This window comes from Anthonomus grandis, chromosome 19 (assembly GCF_022605725.1).
Source record: "Anthonomus grandis grandis chromosome 19, icAntGran1.3, whole genome shotgun sequence".
In the NCBI taxonomy this organism is placed as follows: Eukaryota; Metazoa; Arthropoda; class Insecta; order Coleoptera; family Curculionidae; genus Anthonomus; species Anthonomus grandis.
This window is the reverse complement of record NC_065564.1, coordinates 11,940,183-11,957,414: the sequence shown is the minus strand read 5'-3', so window position 1 is coordinate 11,957,414 and position 17,232 is coordinate 11,940,183. Positions and strand designations below refer to the sequence as shown.

General features: G+C 35.9%; 1 protein-coding gene across 2 annotated transcripts in view; it reads right to left on the bottom strand.

The window, feature by feature from the left end:
* The window catches only part of LOC126747382 (transient receptor potential cation channel subfamily A member 1), a 592,560-nt gene that overhangs the window by 263,821 nt on the left and 311,507 nt on the right, over positions 1–17,232 (bottom strand). For both annotated transcript variants that reach the window (XM_050455968.1, XM_050455967.1), the window contains exon 5: positions 7,586–7,781. In XM_050455968.1, coding sequence (XP_050311925.1) covers positions 7,586–7,781 — 196 coding nt within the window. The remainder of the gene's footprint in view (positions 1–7,585; positions 7,782–17,232) is intronic.

Sequence of the window (17,232 nt, the reverse complement as noted above, 5' to 3'; positions counted from 1 at the left end):
GTATTCATTGAAGCTCTTTGGGGGTACAGTTAATCCCCCAAATCGTCCCTGGCTACCCTTGTAGGCTTTTTTTTCACAAAAAAATGTAGTTTTATCATGCACATCATCACCTCTGCAAAAATTAATACAAATATCACAACTATGTTTAAAACTACATTTTCGTAATAAATATCCACCTACATACACTATACTTTATTTCAGAAGTGTGTAGAGCAATAAAACCTCATTAGGTATGCAAAAGTGGTACCTGGTGATCCACCAATATTTTATGCCACTACCTTAGTTGGGTATTAGTTTCAATGTAAAATTCTTTCTTTTCGTTGATTGCAGGTAGTGCCACCCGGTTTTGGGTCAATTTATGAGTTTTGCCCATTGTTACCCACTGATAAACATTGAAAACGGTTCGCCAAAGGCGTGCAACTGGGACTTGTTTTTTACCTTATAATTAATGTACTTAAATGCTATTTTATTTTAGAAAGTTACTTTTGTTTAAATGGAATAATATATTTTTTCACAAATTTATTGAACATAATATGTAGAGTAAAACAGTTGAAAATGTCACTTTTGGATCTGGCACTTTTTGAACAGTGTATAACAATTTTAAATTATAATAGATTGTAGTCTTCTTCGTCATCTGACGAACTGTCATCACCTCTTGACATTATAATTAAAGGATCGACTGTCTGATCGATGAGGTTGTCAAGATCTCACATTTTGTCCTCTTGCTTAATTACATGCTGGACTGCTTTTTGCCAATTCGCTGGTGTCGCTTCCGTAATGGCTTGATCAAACAGTAGCTTAACATCTTTCATTTTAAAAGTCGTGTTTTGTCTTGCTACAAATCCTTTTACCTGCGCCCATATCAGTTCTATAGGATTTAGTTCGCAATGATATGGCGGTAAGCGCAGTACAGTTATATTATATTTTTCGGCTAGATCTTCCACGGCGTATTTCATGAAACGAGTTTTGTGTAAGTTTGCTATTGCCAGCAGTTCTTTTTTTATCAAATTTGCTTCAAACGCAATACCTTTTGCAGTCAGCCAATCGATAATTTCTTGCTTTCTCCAACTTGAAGTTGGCGTCTTCTCTATTCGCCGTGAATGATAGCTTGCGTTATCCATAACCACCACCGAATTAGCCGAAAGAAATTTTATCATTTCACCAAAATAGTCCTCGAAAACGTCTGAGTTCATGTCTTCATGGTAATCTCCTGTGCGAGTCGACTCAAAGGTTAGCAGACCTTCTTTTAAAAATCCCTCTTCGCTTCCAATATGTGTGATTATAAGTCTTTTTCCTTTTCCCGAAGGTACTTTAATACCCGTAGACAGGCCTTCTATGAAAGCTTGGCGAGCACTGGTTATATTTTTGTCTTGCCACATTTTTTGGACTATATAACCTTCGTTAATCCACGTCTCATCAAGATAAAAAACTTTCTTTTGCTCCCTGCGGTACTGCTTGATACTTCTCAAGTATTGTCGTCTCCAACAAACAATTTCGTCGCTCTCCAGTAAAAGTGCTTTGCGGTTATGCTTTTCCCAGGCAAAATCCATATTTTTAAAGTTTTCCATAAAAGTTTTCTACTTATCAACGGAATACTGTCATCTCGGCCAAGCTCCATTAAAATTTTGTCTAGGGTGGGTACTTCCTTTTTAAAATAAAAAGAGTGAACTTTTCTTCGAATTATACATTTAGCATTTTCATCAAGGACTTTTGTAGGTCGTCCTGGCTTTTGCTTGGGAGATTCCACTTGACCTGCTACTTTTCTTTCCCGCAACAATTTGAAAATGGTGGACTTTCCAATTCCACTCATTCGAGAACATTTTTCAACAATTTCTTGCACAGTAAAACTAGGGTAATCGTGTTTTATGCAATCATGTACATTTAAAATAATAACTTTTTCACTCAGCGATAGTGGAGAATTTTTAGTACATCTTTTCGTTGGACTGAATACCTCCATTTTTTAAATATTGGGATAATAATATTGTGATTACACTACAGCGTAGCAGTGACTTCTAACGTTTAAAATATGATTTAAAAGTATTTATAGTCTGTATATATTACCTGACCCCATTTTTGCATGTTACAAAGCGTTAAAAGATAGGTACCTATACAAAAGGATTAAAAGTATTTATTTAGTATTTAATCTCTTTCAAAATAAAGGCATTTAATCCGTGAAAATTAAATTCATAAATATTATAAGTACCTGCGCCTATGAACTACCACGAAATGTAGCCAAACAGAACGGAATTCCCCAGTTTATTGCTCTATACACTTCTGAAATAGAGTATAGTGCGTTGCCTTCTTCTGTATGTAAATTTTGAAAATCTTTGCTGTCGATATTTAAAATTGGTATATAATTTTTTGTTGGATTTAAAACCGATACCCGTTTTACTAAATCTGGAGTTATGGTGAGTAATATATCACTTACATCCGTTAAACAATTGGAATCTTCCTTTTCATCACAATACCTTAAAGCAAAGAACTTCTTAAAAGCCCTACAAAACTGAATGGGAGTTGGATTATTAGTATTTCCACAAGCATTCTTGATTTGTCGAAAATAATTTTCCAGGCAATCTTGGTTAAGGTTTCGTGTTAATAAAAATGTGTAACCCTTAGATTTCAATACCTCTCATAATTTTATTGTTGATGATATGGTCAACCTCCAGCCATATACAGTAGTGGCCAAAATTATAGCAACAAATCTGAATTTTACTAATATTTAATAATAACTATTATATGTATGTTTTAATCGTAAAAGTACGCCACTGGTTTAGATGGCCTCTTAATATTTAAACAAAATTTCTCATTCAAATAAAAAAAAGCCTACCTGTTTTTTTGCTGACAATAAATATTTGTAATTACAAATATTTCACCTGGTCATAATTATAGCAACATTTGAAATTTAGTGCTCTTTCAATCTGTTGAAGTGCAATATTGAAACAATTTATATTGTGATTTCTTGGTAGTTATTAACTTATTTAAATAACAATATGAGTCGTGGTAAAACCGTGTCTGTTGAAGTGAGGCAACTTATAATTAATCAGTATCAAACAGGCATCAAACAGTCATCCATTGCAAAAAATTTTGCTCTTCACAGATCAGTTGTATCACGTATAGTGAAAAGATACAATAACACAGGGCTGGTAGTACCCAAAAAAAAATTCGGGACGTCCCCGAAAAACTTCAAAAAAAAGTGACAAAATGATTGTTCGGATTTCCAGGCAAAACCCATTTTTGTCCTCTTCAAAAATTAAAGGGCTTTTGGATGGCAGTGGGTGTTCCGATCTTAGTGAACGATCCATAAGGCGGCGTCTATTTGAAAATAAGTTGTTTGGACGCAGACCAGCAAAAAAGCCTCTTCTTTCCAAGAAGAACGTGAAGGCCCGACTTGAATTTGCTCGAGAACACCAGGGCTGGACTATTGATCAGGGGCGCAGAGTTATTTTTAGCGATGAATCAAAATTCAATTTATTTAAAAGTGATGGTGCTGCATACGTTCGACGTCCTGTAGGCAAAAGATTTAATCCTCGGTACACTTCTCCTACAGTTAAGCATGGTGGTGGTTCAGTTTTAGTGTGGGGCTGTTTTTCGGGGTATGGTATGGGACCTCTTCACAGAATAGAAGGGATTATGGATCGATTTATGTACAAGGATATATTAAAGAATGTTATGTTACCCTATTCTGAAGAAAATATGCCGCTGTTATATCAATTTCAACATGACAATGATCCAAAACATTCTTCAAGGCTAATAAAAGAGTTTCTCCATGATGAAAAAATTAATGTTATGAAGTGGCCCTCCCAATCTCCGGATTTAAATCCAATAGAAAATCTTTGGGAAATTGTGGATAACAGGTGTAGAACCAGGAATTTCAAAAATGCTGGAGAACTTTTCGAACCTCTTCAGGATACTTGGTTGTCAATCGATCATGATGTTATAAACAAACTTATTTTATCCATGCCAAAAAGATGCATTGCTGTTATAAGGGCTAAAGGGTACTATACTAAATACTGAAGAATATTATTGTATTGTAATCTTATTTTGACTTTGGAGAATAAATAAATTGATTTTTCTAAAATGTGTTGCTATAATTTTGTCCAACCCGTTTCCTAAAAAAATTCCCATTTTTTATTTCTTTTATAAAGTAACAAAAAAATAAACATAAATAAAAAGCTTTGTAAAAAATACATCATAATATATACCAGTTTTTTTTCTAATCTACCACATCATATAATTTGAAGGAAAAATGTACTTGTTGCTATAATTATGGCCACTACTGTATAAATCTTAATGTTTTGGTTACATCTTTTTCGATTATTTTGTTTGTTTTTCTATTTTTTACTTTTCCGATGACTTTTAAGGTGGAAAAAAGTTTATCCATTTTTTCTAAAAATTTGATTTGTTTTTCGGTCCCCATAAATGCTTGGAATGATATCAGCGTACTTGAATTTAAAATGTCAAATAATTGATTCATATCATTTATGAAATTTGCTGTTGTCTTGGCCTCAACTGATATTTTTTTAAAATCAATATAGGTATGCATAGCAACGGAAACACAATGAATAACTGTGATGCCAATTTTACCCTCATTTTTTTTTAAATCATTTGGATTTAAATGGTCATCCGTTAAATTTGGTGCTAAGCGAAACTGTGCCTTGTCCAATTTGTACATCTCTTCAATGTAACATTTTTCAGTAATCTGCCCGTCATTAAGATGAAACTTTGAAGAAAAAAAGTTATTTCTTGTCGATTTTAATAAATGGGGGGCGTCAACATAAAAAACTTTTATATCATCAACAAAAAAATATGGTTTTTTTATTGTTAATTTAAGAGTTGATTTAACTAGTTTATAAAAATTTGGACCCTGATCAGATGTTACGGCTAAAACATTTAATCCTACTTTTTTAAGCTTTCGTATTGTCTCAAAGATTATTTCTTTTAAATCATCAACAGTTGTGGAGTTTTTAATAAAGAAATATGAAATAGATAAAACAATAGAGAATACAAAAAAAGAAATACTTGGGTCGTTTGAATGTTTTTTGCAACATTCAACACAGCAGTATTGCCCGTGAGAAGCCATTACCAAACAACTACTATTAATATAAATTATATTAAAGTAAAAGTCCGTAAAACTAGCACTAAATGACAGAATATTAAATTCACAAAAAATATTGGCACACTTGGTAAACGTCGAAAATAAACTGAACCGAGTCAACCCTATAACCACATTTCGTCGACGAACCGGTATAAATCCCCCGCATGCGGGGGATCGATAAACTCTGATAGGCGAAAGGGGCGGCGTCGGCAGGTGCGGATGGTTAGTCGAAATGGGTCGAGTGACTTGACTGTGTTAGACTGTGCTACTGGGGACATAGTGAAGCCACTGCCATTTTTGTCAATAAGGTTGCTCTTTTATTTTTCGTGTGTGTAAATTACAAAATATATAATTATAGGGGTACAAATTGATACAAAATCTTATAAATTTACAATTTTAGCCCACAAAAAGTTCCAAAATTACCCCAAAATATATATATTTTAATTATAGCAAAATCAAGAGCTAAATAACCTTGTGAAAGCTGGCAATAATTACGTATTTAACGTATGTAGAAAAGTCTTCATAATTTCCAAAGTTTTGTATTTTTTCCAAATCACTTTTTTATCAATATTTTGACCACACTCAACATTCTATCAAAAAATTTTCAAAAAAAATCTGTTTTTAGACGTCCCTTTAACTTTACCGGACCCATTACTATAATAATATGAAATATTCACAATAAAAAATACCAAATACCTTGCATTTACGTATGTACTCAGTTCACCCAATAAACTTTACCTAAAATTAACATTCCCTTTACAAAAAAATTATACGTTTATTGATAAACAAAAATATGTGATAAACCTGGTATATAAAATGATAGACCGTCTTTTTTGTAATGTGATGTGATCATTACTAAATCAATAAAGTGTTTTATAAGTTACTAGTGGTACCTGTATCCCCATCGAATCCCTCGGCTACCTCGGATCACCAAACGCTGGGGTTCAGGATATACCACAATTTTGCTAGGGCTTCTGGAATGGTTAGTTAGGCCACAAGCAGGCCAATGAGGGTCCGATGGTAGGCGTCACTAGGCGATACGGAGCAGCAGTGATACCTGACCAATGGGGCTCGAATGGGCGAGGTGCACACGGACAACCCAACACAATCCACACTATATAACTGAGTTGCTCCCGTAATGGAAAAGCAGAACAAAGAGGCAAAGAAGATAGAAAGAAAAAAGGCCAAAGATTTTGTGTGGCCTTTTGGTGAAAATAACTCCAGCAAACCCTGTAAACTCTATCCAGCTTTTAATTAATGAAGAGAAATCCGCCTGAAGCGATATAAACTATAAAAAAAAACTAAAAGTGAGATAGGGTTTCTTTTTAAAATCCGCACTAAGCGGAACTGATCATCAGGAGCCATCAGTCCTATTTAAGCTTTATCCCCCAAGAAGAAGAGTATTCAAAATTACTGCTTTTTGATTGGTTAGCCTACTGACATGTCTTCCTCTTATCAACCTTTGACACCATTGTACTGAACCACTAATCGGTACTGTAAAACAGACATACAACCAGATAGCCAAGATAACCTTTCCCAAAAACTGAGATTTGACAGGCTTTTTATTTATAACCTCAACAAAATGTTACTCACAAACAATAATAAATAAGTTCAAATCAAATGAACAAATCAAACTTAAAACCAATGGTAAATAACTCATTTAAAATCCTTCAATTATCACAAGGTATATAATCTCCATCATGTTTCCCAGGGCAAGCTACAACAAGAAGCTGAGGGCAACATCAGAGGACTGTGCAGATCAATAAGACAAAGAATACCATTGGATAGAAGAATGGTAAAGTACTGATCTTTATCTATATTATTTGCAATCAACCTCTTAATCATTAGATTAGTATTATTTAGCTTGCCTAAAACCATCTTTTTCTTCACTGTTTTTCCCTTATTATATTAACCCCTATTATTCCTTGTTTCACATCTTTAACTCGAGAAAATGGACAAGTGCTAGGGCAGCTTAAATTTTATGGGTGCCGGACTAAAAATGTAATCTAATATCCATTTCTAGGTGAGCCAAATTGCTGTGACATGAGAGTTTCTTTAACATTGTCAATACATTTCCTTAAGTAAAAGTTAAATTATTAATTCTGACCTTTATTAAAGATATTCATGCCCTAAAAGGATAAACCAAATATTTTAACTTATTTGTTAAATAATAAAAAAAATGCCATAACTATTTACTTTTATTATAGTGACAGCTTCAAATGAACTATGGGTTCATTTATACTCAAAAATTGACTTATCAAAAAACTGTAACATGGTTGGATTATTTTTAAGTAACTAGGAAAACTTTCTATATTTTGCTATGGAGGCCGTTAGCCAATAATGCGATATTTGAATTTATTTTGATAGAGAATTTCATTACGTTTATACCTTTAATTTTTTCTCATATGTAGAGTTTGTAAATATTATTATGAAATAAACCGTAACAAAAAACTTCATTAACGTATAAACACGTAACTAAGAGTCCCTTACCAAAATCCGAGCACAAGCATCATGGTCATATATCGCGGCAATATGAAGGGCCGTGCGGCCGTGTTCTCCGCCCTGTTGGATGTGAATTTTGTCCTTATGTTTCGCCATTGTTTCCAAGACGGAAATTTTGCTTAGCTCGGTTGCCAGGTGGACCGGGGCTTGCTTTTTTTCATTAAGGATGTCCGTTTTAACTCCTCTGAAATGTTAAATGAACATGTGAGATAAAGACCGTTACAAAGAATATTTGGGTATTAAGATAAGACTTTTATTTCATTTTTTGCTAAATAAACAATTTGAAACATGGGGAGTAGTTTAAAATATTTATGGGTTGTCGGTAAGGCTATTTCAAGAAATTCTTAAAACAGATCTGGTTAGTGGGAAGCCAGAAATAAAGGGAAGAAAAACGAGGATGGAGTGTCATTATTCAAAGAACCATAAAGTAACAAAAGAAGACGCGTTTTGATTTACAGTACAAATTTGTTTGTTCAAGTCTCCATTAAAATAGGTGATGCACAAAAACTGATTTATTTACACACTTACACCACTAAACACGATCACTTAAAACTACTGGAATATTTATTTACTACTATTTATGTCCGATTTTAATATCGCGGCATTATTCCGAACTAAACTTGAACTGAACTGTCAACTGGCCTCCCAGCGGTGACGCAGTTCCTTATATACTCGGCGGACCATAGTTCCGAAAGATTCTCTAACCTTCCACGCGTCTTTAGTGACGTCGTTCAATTCTGCCCGTGCTACCTCATTACTTATTAATTACAAATTATCACCTCAGAAAATAGAAATATAATTCAACTATGAGATTATACTTGTTGATGTTTCATTTATTTATTGACTTTTTATTTGACCTACCTTTGTAAAGATAGCAAAATGCCGGCTTCTGGGTTGGCGCCACTGTTTTATAAGGGCGGTTGTCCATAAGGTCAAACATAAGAGCTCACCAATTACGTATGGCTTCTACCACATGTGATCACAATGGATTTACAAGTGTGAATTCAATGTAATTTATAATATTCAAATTACGAGACAGTTTTACCACTAACCAAAACTCTTTATTTTGACTCTCGACACGTGTTAAGGTTTACTTGAATTAAACTCCTTAAATCCATATTTATTATGCTAACGATACGTGGCAACGCTGTGCAATTACCTTTGTGGATACCGAAACGACGTCAGACGCTCATGGCCGATAGTCAAGGTCAGAGCTGAACTTAACTGTGAATTTCCATTCACAGGTATATCTGTGAATGTGAATTAAAATGTTTGCCAGATTGTTGTAACCTGTCTGACGATACACGATAGCGATTAAAAATCAAAAGTTCTTCAACTTCAAAATATTAAACTAATAAATTATGCTGATTGAAATTGTTGTTGTTGTTGTTTTTTACTGCTCCACTGCTGTATGTGTGATTTTTTATAAACATAATAAGCAATTTTATCAGTTAATATCATAGTATAAACTATAGACATTTTCTTTGGTATTTTAAACAACAGAAAGGTAGAATAACGAAAAGAAAGTATAAGATTGAAAATAAATCCTAAAATAAAGAAAGCAATAAATCTAAGTAAACAAAACAAAAAGATGCTCAAAACCTAAATGATCTAAAAGCAATTGAATTTAAATTTTTGAATTACTGTTTATGAAAAGGAATATTTTTGTTTTATTAATGCTCAATCGATTACTTCGATCGAAAAAATTAGACCAGCCTTTGAAAATAACCTTTCACAAGGCAATGAGGTGGCAATAGTACAAAACCGTTGTGGGACTAATGCCAAATATGGAAACATGTATTTATTACTATTCTACCATTTCAACGGATCCTCTTTTCGCTCAATTCTATCAGATTCAATGAATCTTTCGACTTCCACTATGGCTCGACTCGATATAGTTCCCCGGGGTTCAAATTGTTCTATCAAATTCGGCCCAAATATCAGTATCATCAATTTCATTAATATTTGATTCATATTTAATTTCTGCTGAAGCAATTTGAATTTGGTCAGCTCCTAAAGAATTTTTTTTTTTGGTAATTTCTGCATTTTTGGTATAGCGAAATGTGATTTGCTTAAATCGCGGATCTAAATATGTAGCTAACTAAAGGATATTGCTGTTCTCTACTCTACCCAATCTCTCCTCTAATAAATTTTGAAACAGCCCAATAATTCTTTTAATACACGTTGTAAAAGGTTTGGTGAAACCTCTATAAGCTGAGTTTAGTCCATTAACTAGTGGAGTTATTAACGATGGTGTGAAATATGATTCATCGGAAATAGTATTGGTCACTTTCTCGAAAGGTTTCAGAATTTCACAGAGTTTTCGTAAAACATTCCACTCATTTACCGTTAGGTTGTTGCTTAGATCCATATTGGCTAAAGCCATAGTTGCCTTAATAGCTTCTTTAAGGACGAGAAACCGCTCCAACATATAGAATGTGAAGTTCCAGTGGGTCGCCACATCCTGTATTAATTTTAATGGACTTTCATTTCTCTAATTTTCTTGATAAGCTAGAAGCCTGGCGGTTGCTATGTGGCTTCTCTTAAAATGTCCCACAATAGCTTTAACTTTAGAAATAATTTCTTCTTCTTTCATACCATCATTCACTACCAGATTTATGGAATGTGCAAAGCAGCCTTAATGTTTCCAGTGTCGTTCATTTTGCACAGCAGCTTTATTATTACCTGCGTTGTTTTTTTTTTAATTCATTAGCTAAATTTACAGCTGTATGCTGAACGTGCAACTGTGAACATTCAAGAAGAAGTGATATAGGATTAAAATTTTCGTTCAAAAAATGTACTGCAGTGCCATGAAACTTTCCCTATTTACAGAAGTTCTGTACTAATGCATACTTTTCTGGCAGTTTTTAAAACATCGCTTGCTGGAATTAAAGTTCTAGATATCGTATGTCTGCTAGGCAAATCATAGGACGGATATAACGCTGCAACGAACCGACGAAAGGAGTCCTCCTCGACAAGCCGAAATGGCTAATAACTGTCAGTAAAAAGTCAGAGGAGTTCTTTGTTAATAGTTTGCTTCAATTTTGGGGTAACCCTTTTAGGGATAAAGGCTGACATATTAGTTTGACGCGATTTTGTACTATGTACACATAAACTGGAAAAAGAACTTTTCCGATTTTTGTCCTCGTCATTTAGTAAAGGAATACTACTTACTGAAAGTACTGGCTTCAACGTCAATCGCTTCTGCGCGTCCACTTGCAGATGGTATTTGTAATAAAGTTTGATTGCTGACGCATTTGCACACACAGAGATATGGTATTTTATTAAAAAAAAAGGAAGTAGGTGGCTTCTTTTGTTTAACTTGATCACTTGTAACTTGGGAATAACCTAAGTGCTTTACAAAGCTAAAACTTTTTTAGAAAGCGAAATCAAATAATGTGGCAATATAATCAGTAGCGAATAAAAGTCACTGTCTTGTAGAATTGACCCTTTATCAAAAATAATGCTGATTTGTTTACATTTTACATAGTATTTGCACATAATCCACGATAACCGATGAAATCGTGGAATGCACAGTGAGATTTATCTTGTCCTTTTTAATAATCATAATCCTGTGTTGCCTTTTTAAATGTTAGAGTATAACAAAACAAATAACAATAAGTCACCTCATTCTGCGAGGCGGGTGCATCATTTGAAATATTCAACGACACCTAGGTTGTTTAATTTGCATTTACTTTCGTAAATTTGACGTACTATTGTGCCGAAAAAAAACCGAGACAGCAAAATCTCTTGGTCTATTAGAATAATATATTTTGATGTTGTCAAAGTTAATTTAATTTTGTGACAGCCGCGTCAACAAAATCGTTCTTTCGAAATGCCTGCATTATCTCCTCAATAAAAAGCGATAATATACACTCATCTGATGGATAAAGTTCCTATAAGAAAAATCGCAGAAGAATTGGGCATTAGTAAAAATACCGTTTCCTTAGCTAAGGCAAACATTGCAGAATATGGAGTTATTGTAAGAAATTCAGATTCGGCTTCTGGGTTGGCGCCACTGTTTAACAAGGGCGGTTGTTCATAAGGTCAAACACGAGAGCTCAATATAACATCAAATGTCGTCATTTTAATCAGGTTTACTATTAACCGACACCAATTTACAAAAATCTAATACTAAAACTCTTGAAACATTCTGAAGCTATTACATGTGGAGAGGGAAGGATAATTAAAATACCTAAACGCACCGATTACGTATGGCGTCTACCACATGTCCTTAATTAAACTCCTTAAATCCATATTTATTATGCTAACGGTACGTGGCAACTCGCTACGCATTTATCCCTGTGGATACCGAAACGAATACGGTACGTTTGAGACGAGAGTCAGATGCTCATGGCCCATAGTCAAGGTGAACGTCGCACGTTATTGTCTCCTGCTAACGCCGTCAAACGAGTCCTCCACCTTCTTTACAATAACTAAATTTTTATCAAATTTGAGTTTTTTACTGAATCTCTATCGAAATTTAGCTTCCAATCTACTAGTAAAGTCAGATATAACAATACTCGAAAAGTACACATGTTGTTCCGTCGTTGCATAAATAATAATCCTTAAGCGTACGATCTCCTTTTATATAGGCGCTCAGCGCGCCCTCTTTACTAATGTATAACCCCTCTCTTTCACATTCATTCAGTATTAAGATATCAGCCATCAACAACGGCAAACACATCACTTCCATTCAGTAATTCGACTAGAATTATTTATATTTTAAACATAATTTCATGTAAACCAGAAGTTACTCTCTTTAAGTATACCTTAATTTTAAAATAGTGTTTTTTATTGAAAACCGAACCAGAATACGTGTGTAAACCCACATACACAATATTGGTCGAACTTCGAGTCGAATGAATTTCACGTTTAAAATCAGCACAATCAGGTCCTTCGTACAGCCATTAAGGTAAATTCTAAACAGTCTTCATAACCATTTATTATCTTTTTCAATTAAAAAACAATATACACGTCACCACATGCAAGCAAAACGTCTACCGGAAAAATCCCATTCTTGTTACCAAGCGCCAAGGCCGCCATTATCGCCAAGTGCATAAGGACGGCGTCCGTAAGCAGGTTTGGAGAAAACATCTTGTCGAACTTGCATTGTCTTATTTATTTAATGTAACACGACGTTTCGGTTGGTAAGTATCTCCAACCGTTATCAAGTGTAAACTGACAGCAAACTAGTATTCTAAAGGCTTATATACTAGATGTGTGCAGCGATGTGGAAAGGAAAGTCATCCGTGAAAAGAGTTGGGGGGAGGACACGTCTCTCTCTAGATCCTACACTGTCCTGAGAGTAGAGGCTTCCAGATGTTGGGTATATCGACGCTTGGCTGGCTGAAGATCCTCTGATTCTGTCAAATGAAAGCTGCCTCTACGAACTTCCTCTTCCGCCAGTGCTGTTCCTTGTGCAGAATCTTGGCTTCTGACCAATGGATATTGTGTCCATTATGCCACGCGTGCTCTGCTATTCCGGATTTGGAAACCTCTCCTCTTTGGGTCCTGCTGCGATGTTCCTTCGCTCTGACTTCTAGGGGGCGCTTCGTTTCACCTATGTATGAGTCACCGCACTCACATGGGATCTGGTAGACGCAATTTTTGGTATCCAACAGGCCATCTGGTTTGGTCTTTGATACCACGCTTCTGATAGTGGTGCTAGATCTAAAGGCAGTTCTAATATTGTACTTACTGGCAATGCGTCGGATTTGTTCCGATGTACCCCTAATGTAAGGTATGGGTAGAAGTCTGGTTGTCGTGGTGGCCTCGTCTCTGATTTGATTTGGACGCGTCCTTTGGATGGTCCTACTTATTAGCTTCTTTGGATATCCATTCTGTTGTAGGTCTTTGTAGATGGTATCCACTTCAGTCTTGAGATCCTCGTCGCTTCTACAGATGGTTCGAGCTCTATTGTAGAGGGATCTTATGATGCCTACTTTGGTGGTTACAGGATGGTTGGACTCATAGTGAAGATACTGGCCCGTGTGTGTTGGTTTTCTAAAAACTGAAGTTCGTAGATTTCCACCGACCTTTTTAACGAGGACATCTAGGAAAGGGAGAGCCGAGTCCTTCTCTGTCTCCATCGTGAACTTGATTGTTGGTCTGAAGTTGTTGAGGTGAAGCAGAAACTCCTGAAGTGCTTTTTCCTCTTTGTCCCAGATGATGAAGGTGTCGTCCACATATCGAAGCCAAAGCTTGGGTTTGCAATGGGAGGCATCTATTGCATGTTCCTCGAACCATTCAGCGATTCGAAGAAATCAAAGAAGTTACATTGGAGGAAGACTATCAACCAATCTTTAACAAAATAGACTTCGCTTGCCAGAAACTAAGAGAAAAGCTAAGAGCAGGCCACCTTTCAAAACTCCAAAACCTTAAATCCAGACGAACCAACAGGACTCAACCAGCACCAACCTCTAACCTCCCCGCCACCATCATTAATGTGTCAAAAAGAACCCTTACCGATGCTGAACAAAAGGTGTTAAATAGAGGACTAAACTTCGCCATATCCTCAAAACCATCCTTTATAGACATAGTGTCTTCAGTAGAATCAATCCACCTACCACGTCCTGAGGCCGATGAATTTCGACACGAGGTAAGGGTTGCTCTGGACTCACTTAAAAAACAGAAACCTTCTTGCAGAACATCAGCAAAGAAGAGGAAACAGCTCTCAGGAATCTCAAAAGTGAAAAGAACATCAAAATTCTTCCTGCAGATAAGGGCAATGCAACTGTGATTATGGACCTGGAAACCTACGAAAACAAGGTTGAGGAAGTTTTGAACAAAGGCGAATACAGGCTACTATCTAAGGATCCGACGACAACCATAGAAGGTCGAATTTACAGAGCACTTAAAAAGTACTCCTCAACATTGTCGGATGCGGTACGCTTTAGGCTGACACCACATTATAGCAAACCTCCACACCTATACGGACTACCCAAGATTCATAAGGAGCCTTCATAAATGCCTCTGCGGCCCATCACGAGCTCTAGAAATTCGCCGACATCAGAACTCTCGAAATTCCTTTTGGAGATCATAAGACCGATCCAGGGAAATGCAGCGTCTTTCGTGCGAAACTCTGCACACTTTGTAGACCTTCTTGGAGGGATCGAAGTCGAGACCAATGACAGATTGGTGAGTTTTGATGTCGAAAGTCTCTACACCAATGTACCCATAGGAGAGTCTCTTAACATCATCCGAGACAAACTAAGCAAGGATGCAGCTTTCTCAACTCGGACCACACTGCCCCTAGACGGGGTGAAGGAACTTTTGGAGATCTGTCTTCGTAATTCTTACTTTCAGGTCAAGGATAGATTCTACGCCCAAGACGAAGGACTTCCGATGGGTTCATCTCTTTCCCCAGTAATAGCAAACATCTTCATGGAATGGTTCGAGGAACATGCAATAGATGCCTCCCATTGCAAACCCAAGCTCTGGCTTCGATATGTGGACGACACCTTCATCATCTGGGACAAAAAGGAAAAAGCACTTCAGGAGTTTCTGCTTCACCTTAACAGCTTCAGACCAACAATCAAGTTCACGATGGAGACAGAGAAGGACTCAGCTCTACCTTTCCTAGATGTCCTCGTTAAAAAGGTCGGCGGAAATCTACGAACTTCAGTTTATAGAAAACCAACACACACGGGCCAGTATGTGCACTATGAGTCCAACCATCCTGCAACCACTAAAGTAGGCATCATAAGATCCCTCTACAATAGAGCTCGAACCATCTGTAGAAACGACGAGGATCTCAAGACTGAAGTGGATACCATCTACAAAGACCTACAACAGAATGGATATCCAAAGAAGCTAATAAGGACGCGTCCAAATCAAATCAGAGACGAGGCCACCACGACAACCAGACTTCTACCCATACCTTACATTAGGGGTACATCGGAACAAATCCGACGCATTGCCAGCAAGTACAATATTAGAACTGCCTTTAGATCTAGCACCACTATCAGAAGCGTGGTATCAAAGACCAAACCGGATGGCCTGTTGGATACCAAAAATTGCGTCTACCAAATCTCATGTGAGTGCGGTGACTCATACATAGGTGAAACGATGCGCCCCCTAGAAGTCAGAGCGAAGGAACATCGCAGCTGGACCCAAAGAGGAGAGGTTTCCATATCCGGAATAGCAGAGCACGCGTGGAATAATGGACACAATATCCATTGGTCAGAAGCCAAGATTCTGCACAAGGAACAGCACTGGCGGAAGAGGAAGTTCGTAGAGGCAGTTTTCATTTCACAGAATCAGGGGATCTTCAGCCAGCCAAGCGTCGATGTACCCAACATCTGGAAGCCTCTACTTTCAGGACAGTGAAGTGAATGTAGAGAGAGGCGTGTCCTCCCCCCAACCCTTTTCACGGATGACTTTCTTTCCGCATCGCTACACACACTATTATATAAGCCTATAGAATAGTAGTTTGCTGTCAGTTTACACTTGATAACGGTTGGAAATTCTTACCAACCGAAACGTCGTGTTACATTAAATAAATAAAACAATGCAAGTTCGACAAGATGTTTTCAATATTTTCTTACTTGCTATTCTTTACTTTTACTACAAACCTGGTACATACCCAAATAATACGTCACACGCAAGTACCGCAAGTGCGTGGGGAATAATAATAATAATAATAATAAATATTTTTTATTTGCATAGAAGAAACAAAAAAAATACAAGTTTACAAATTCTAGCAATAAATTTACGCAAATAAAAGGCCTACAAATTCAGAATTCTGCCATGGCAGTTTCTGGTCTTTAACATTGTGGCCCCACACTTCATTAAAAAAAAAATGGTAATTTCAGTAACGCTCATTAACAGTAACGCTTAACTAATAACTAATTAAATACAGCTTTTTCTTTAATCATATACCTAATAAACCTACATAGTACTACATAAGAGTTCTAAATTCTAAATTTGACAGCTTAACATCAAGCAAAACAATACACACTGCAAATACCCAAAAAACAGATTAAATTTTTTGTTAAACAACAAAAAATAGAAAAATTATTGCAGACAATAAATAAATAAATAAATAAATAAAATGATCCCAATACCAAAAATTGTAATAAATTACTTAAGAAAACAACCATTCAAAAAGTTAAAAAAAAGAACTTAAATTATATACCCTGCTGATTCATTAGATTTACAATCATCCTCCTACGAAAAGTATTACAAGAAATTAATAATTGGTCCGGATCCAAATTTAAAGAATTTATTTGATAAGCAAAATTGTAAGAAAATGATCGTTTAAATAACTGTGTTTTATGTCTCGGAATGAGAATAGTATTTCTTCTTAAATTTAAATGGTGTACATCATTTCTAAAAGTTATTTTTTGATAGAGATAGGGCGGACTACGATATATTAAAATTTTATAAAAAAATGTTAAAGAATGAGCAATTCTTCGATTATGCATATTAAGCCATCCAAGTTCGTGAAGTTTATGGGAAATGCGGTTTCTCCTACGAATGCCAAATATTAGTCGAATGCAAGAGTTTTGGAGCTTTTGCAGTCTACCCCTATCCTCATAATCAAGACACCAGCCATACACTACATCACAGTAATTACATTGTGAAAGGACCAATGAATCACATAAAAGCTTCTTAATATCTTTACTTAAATA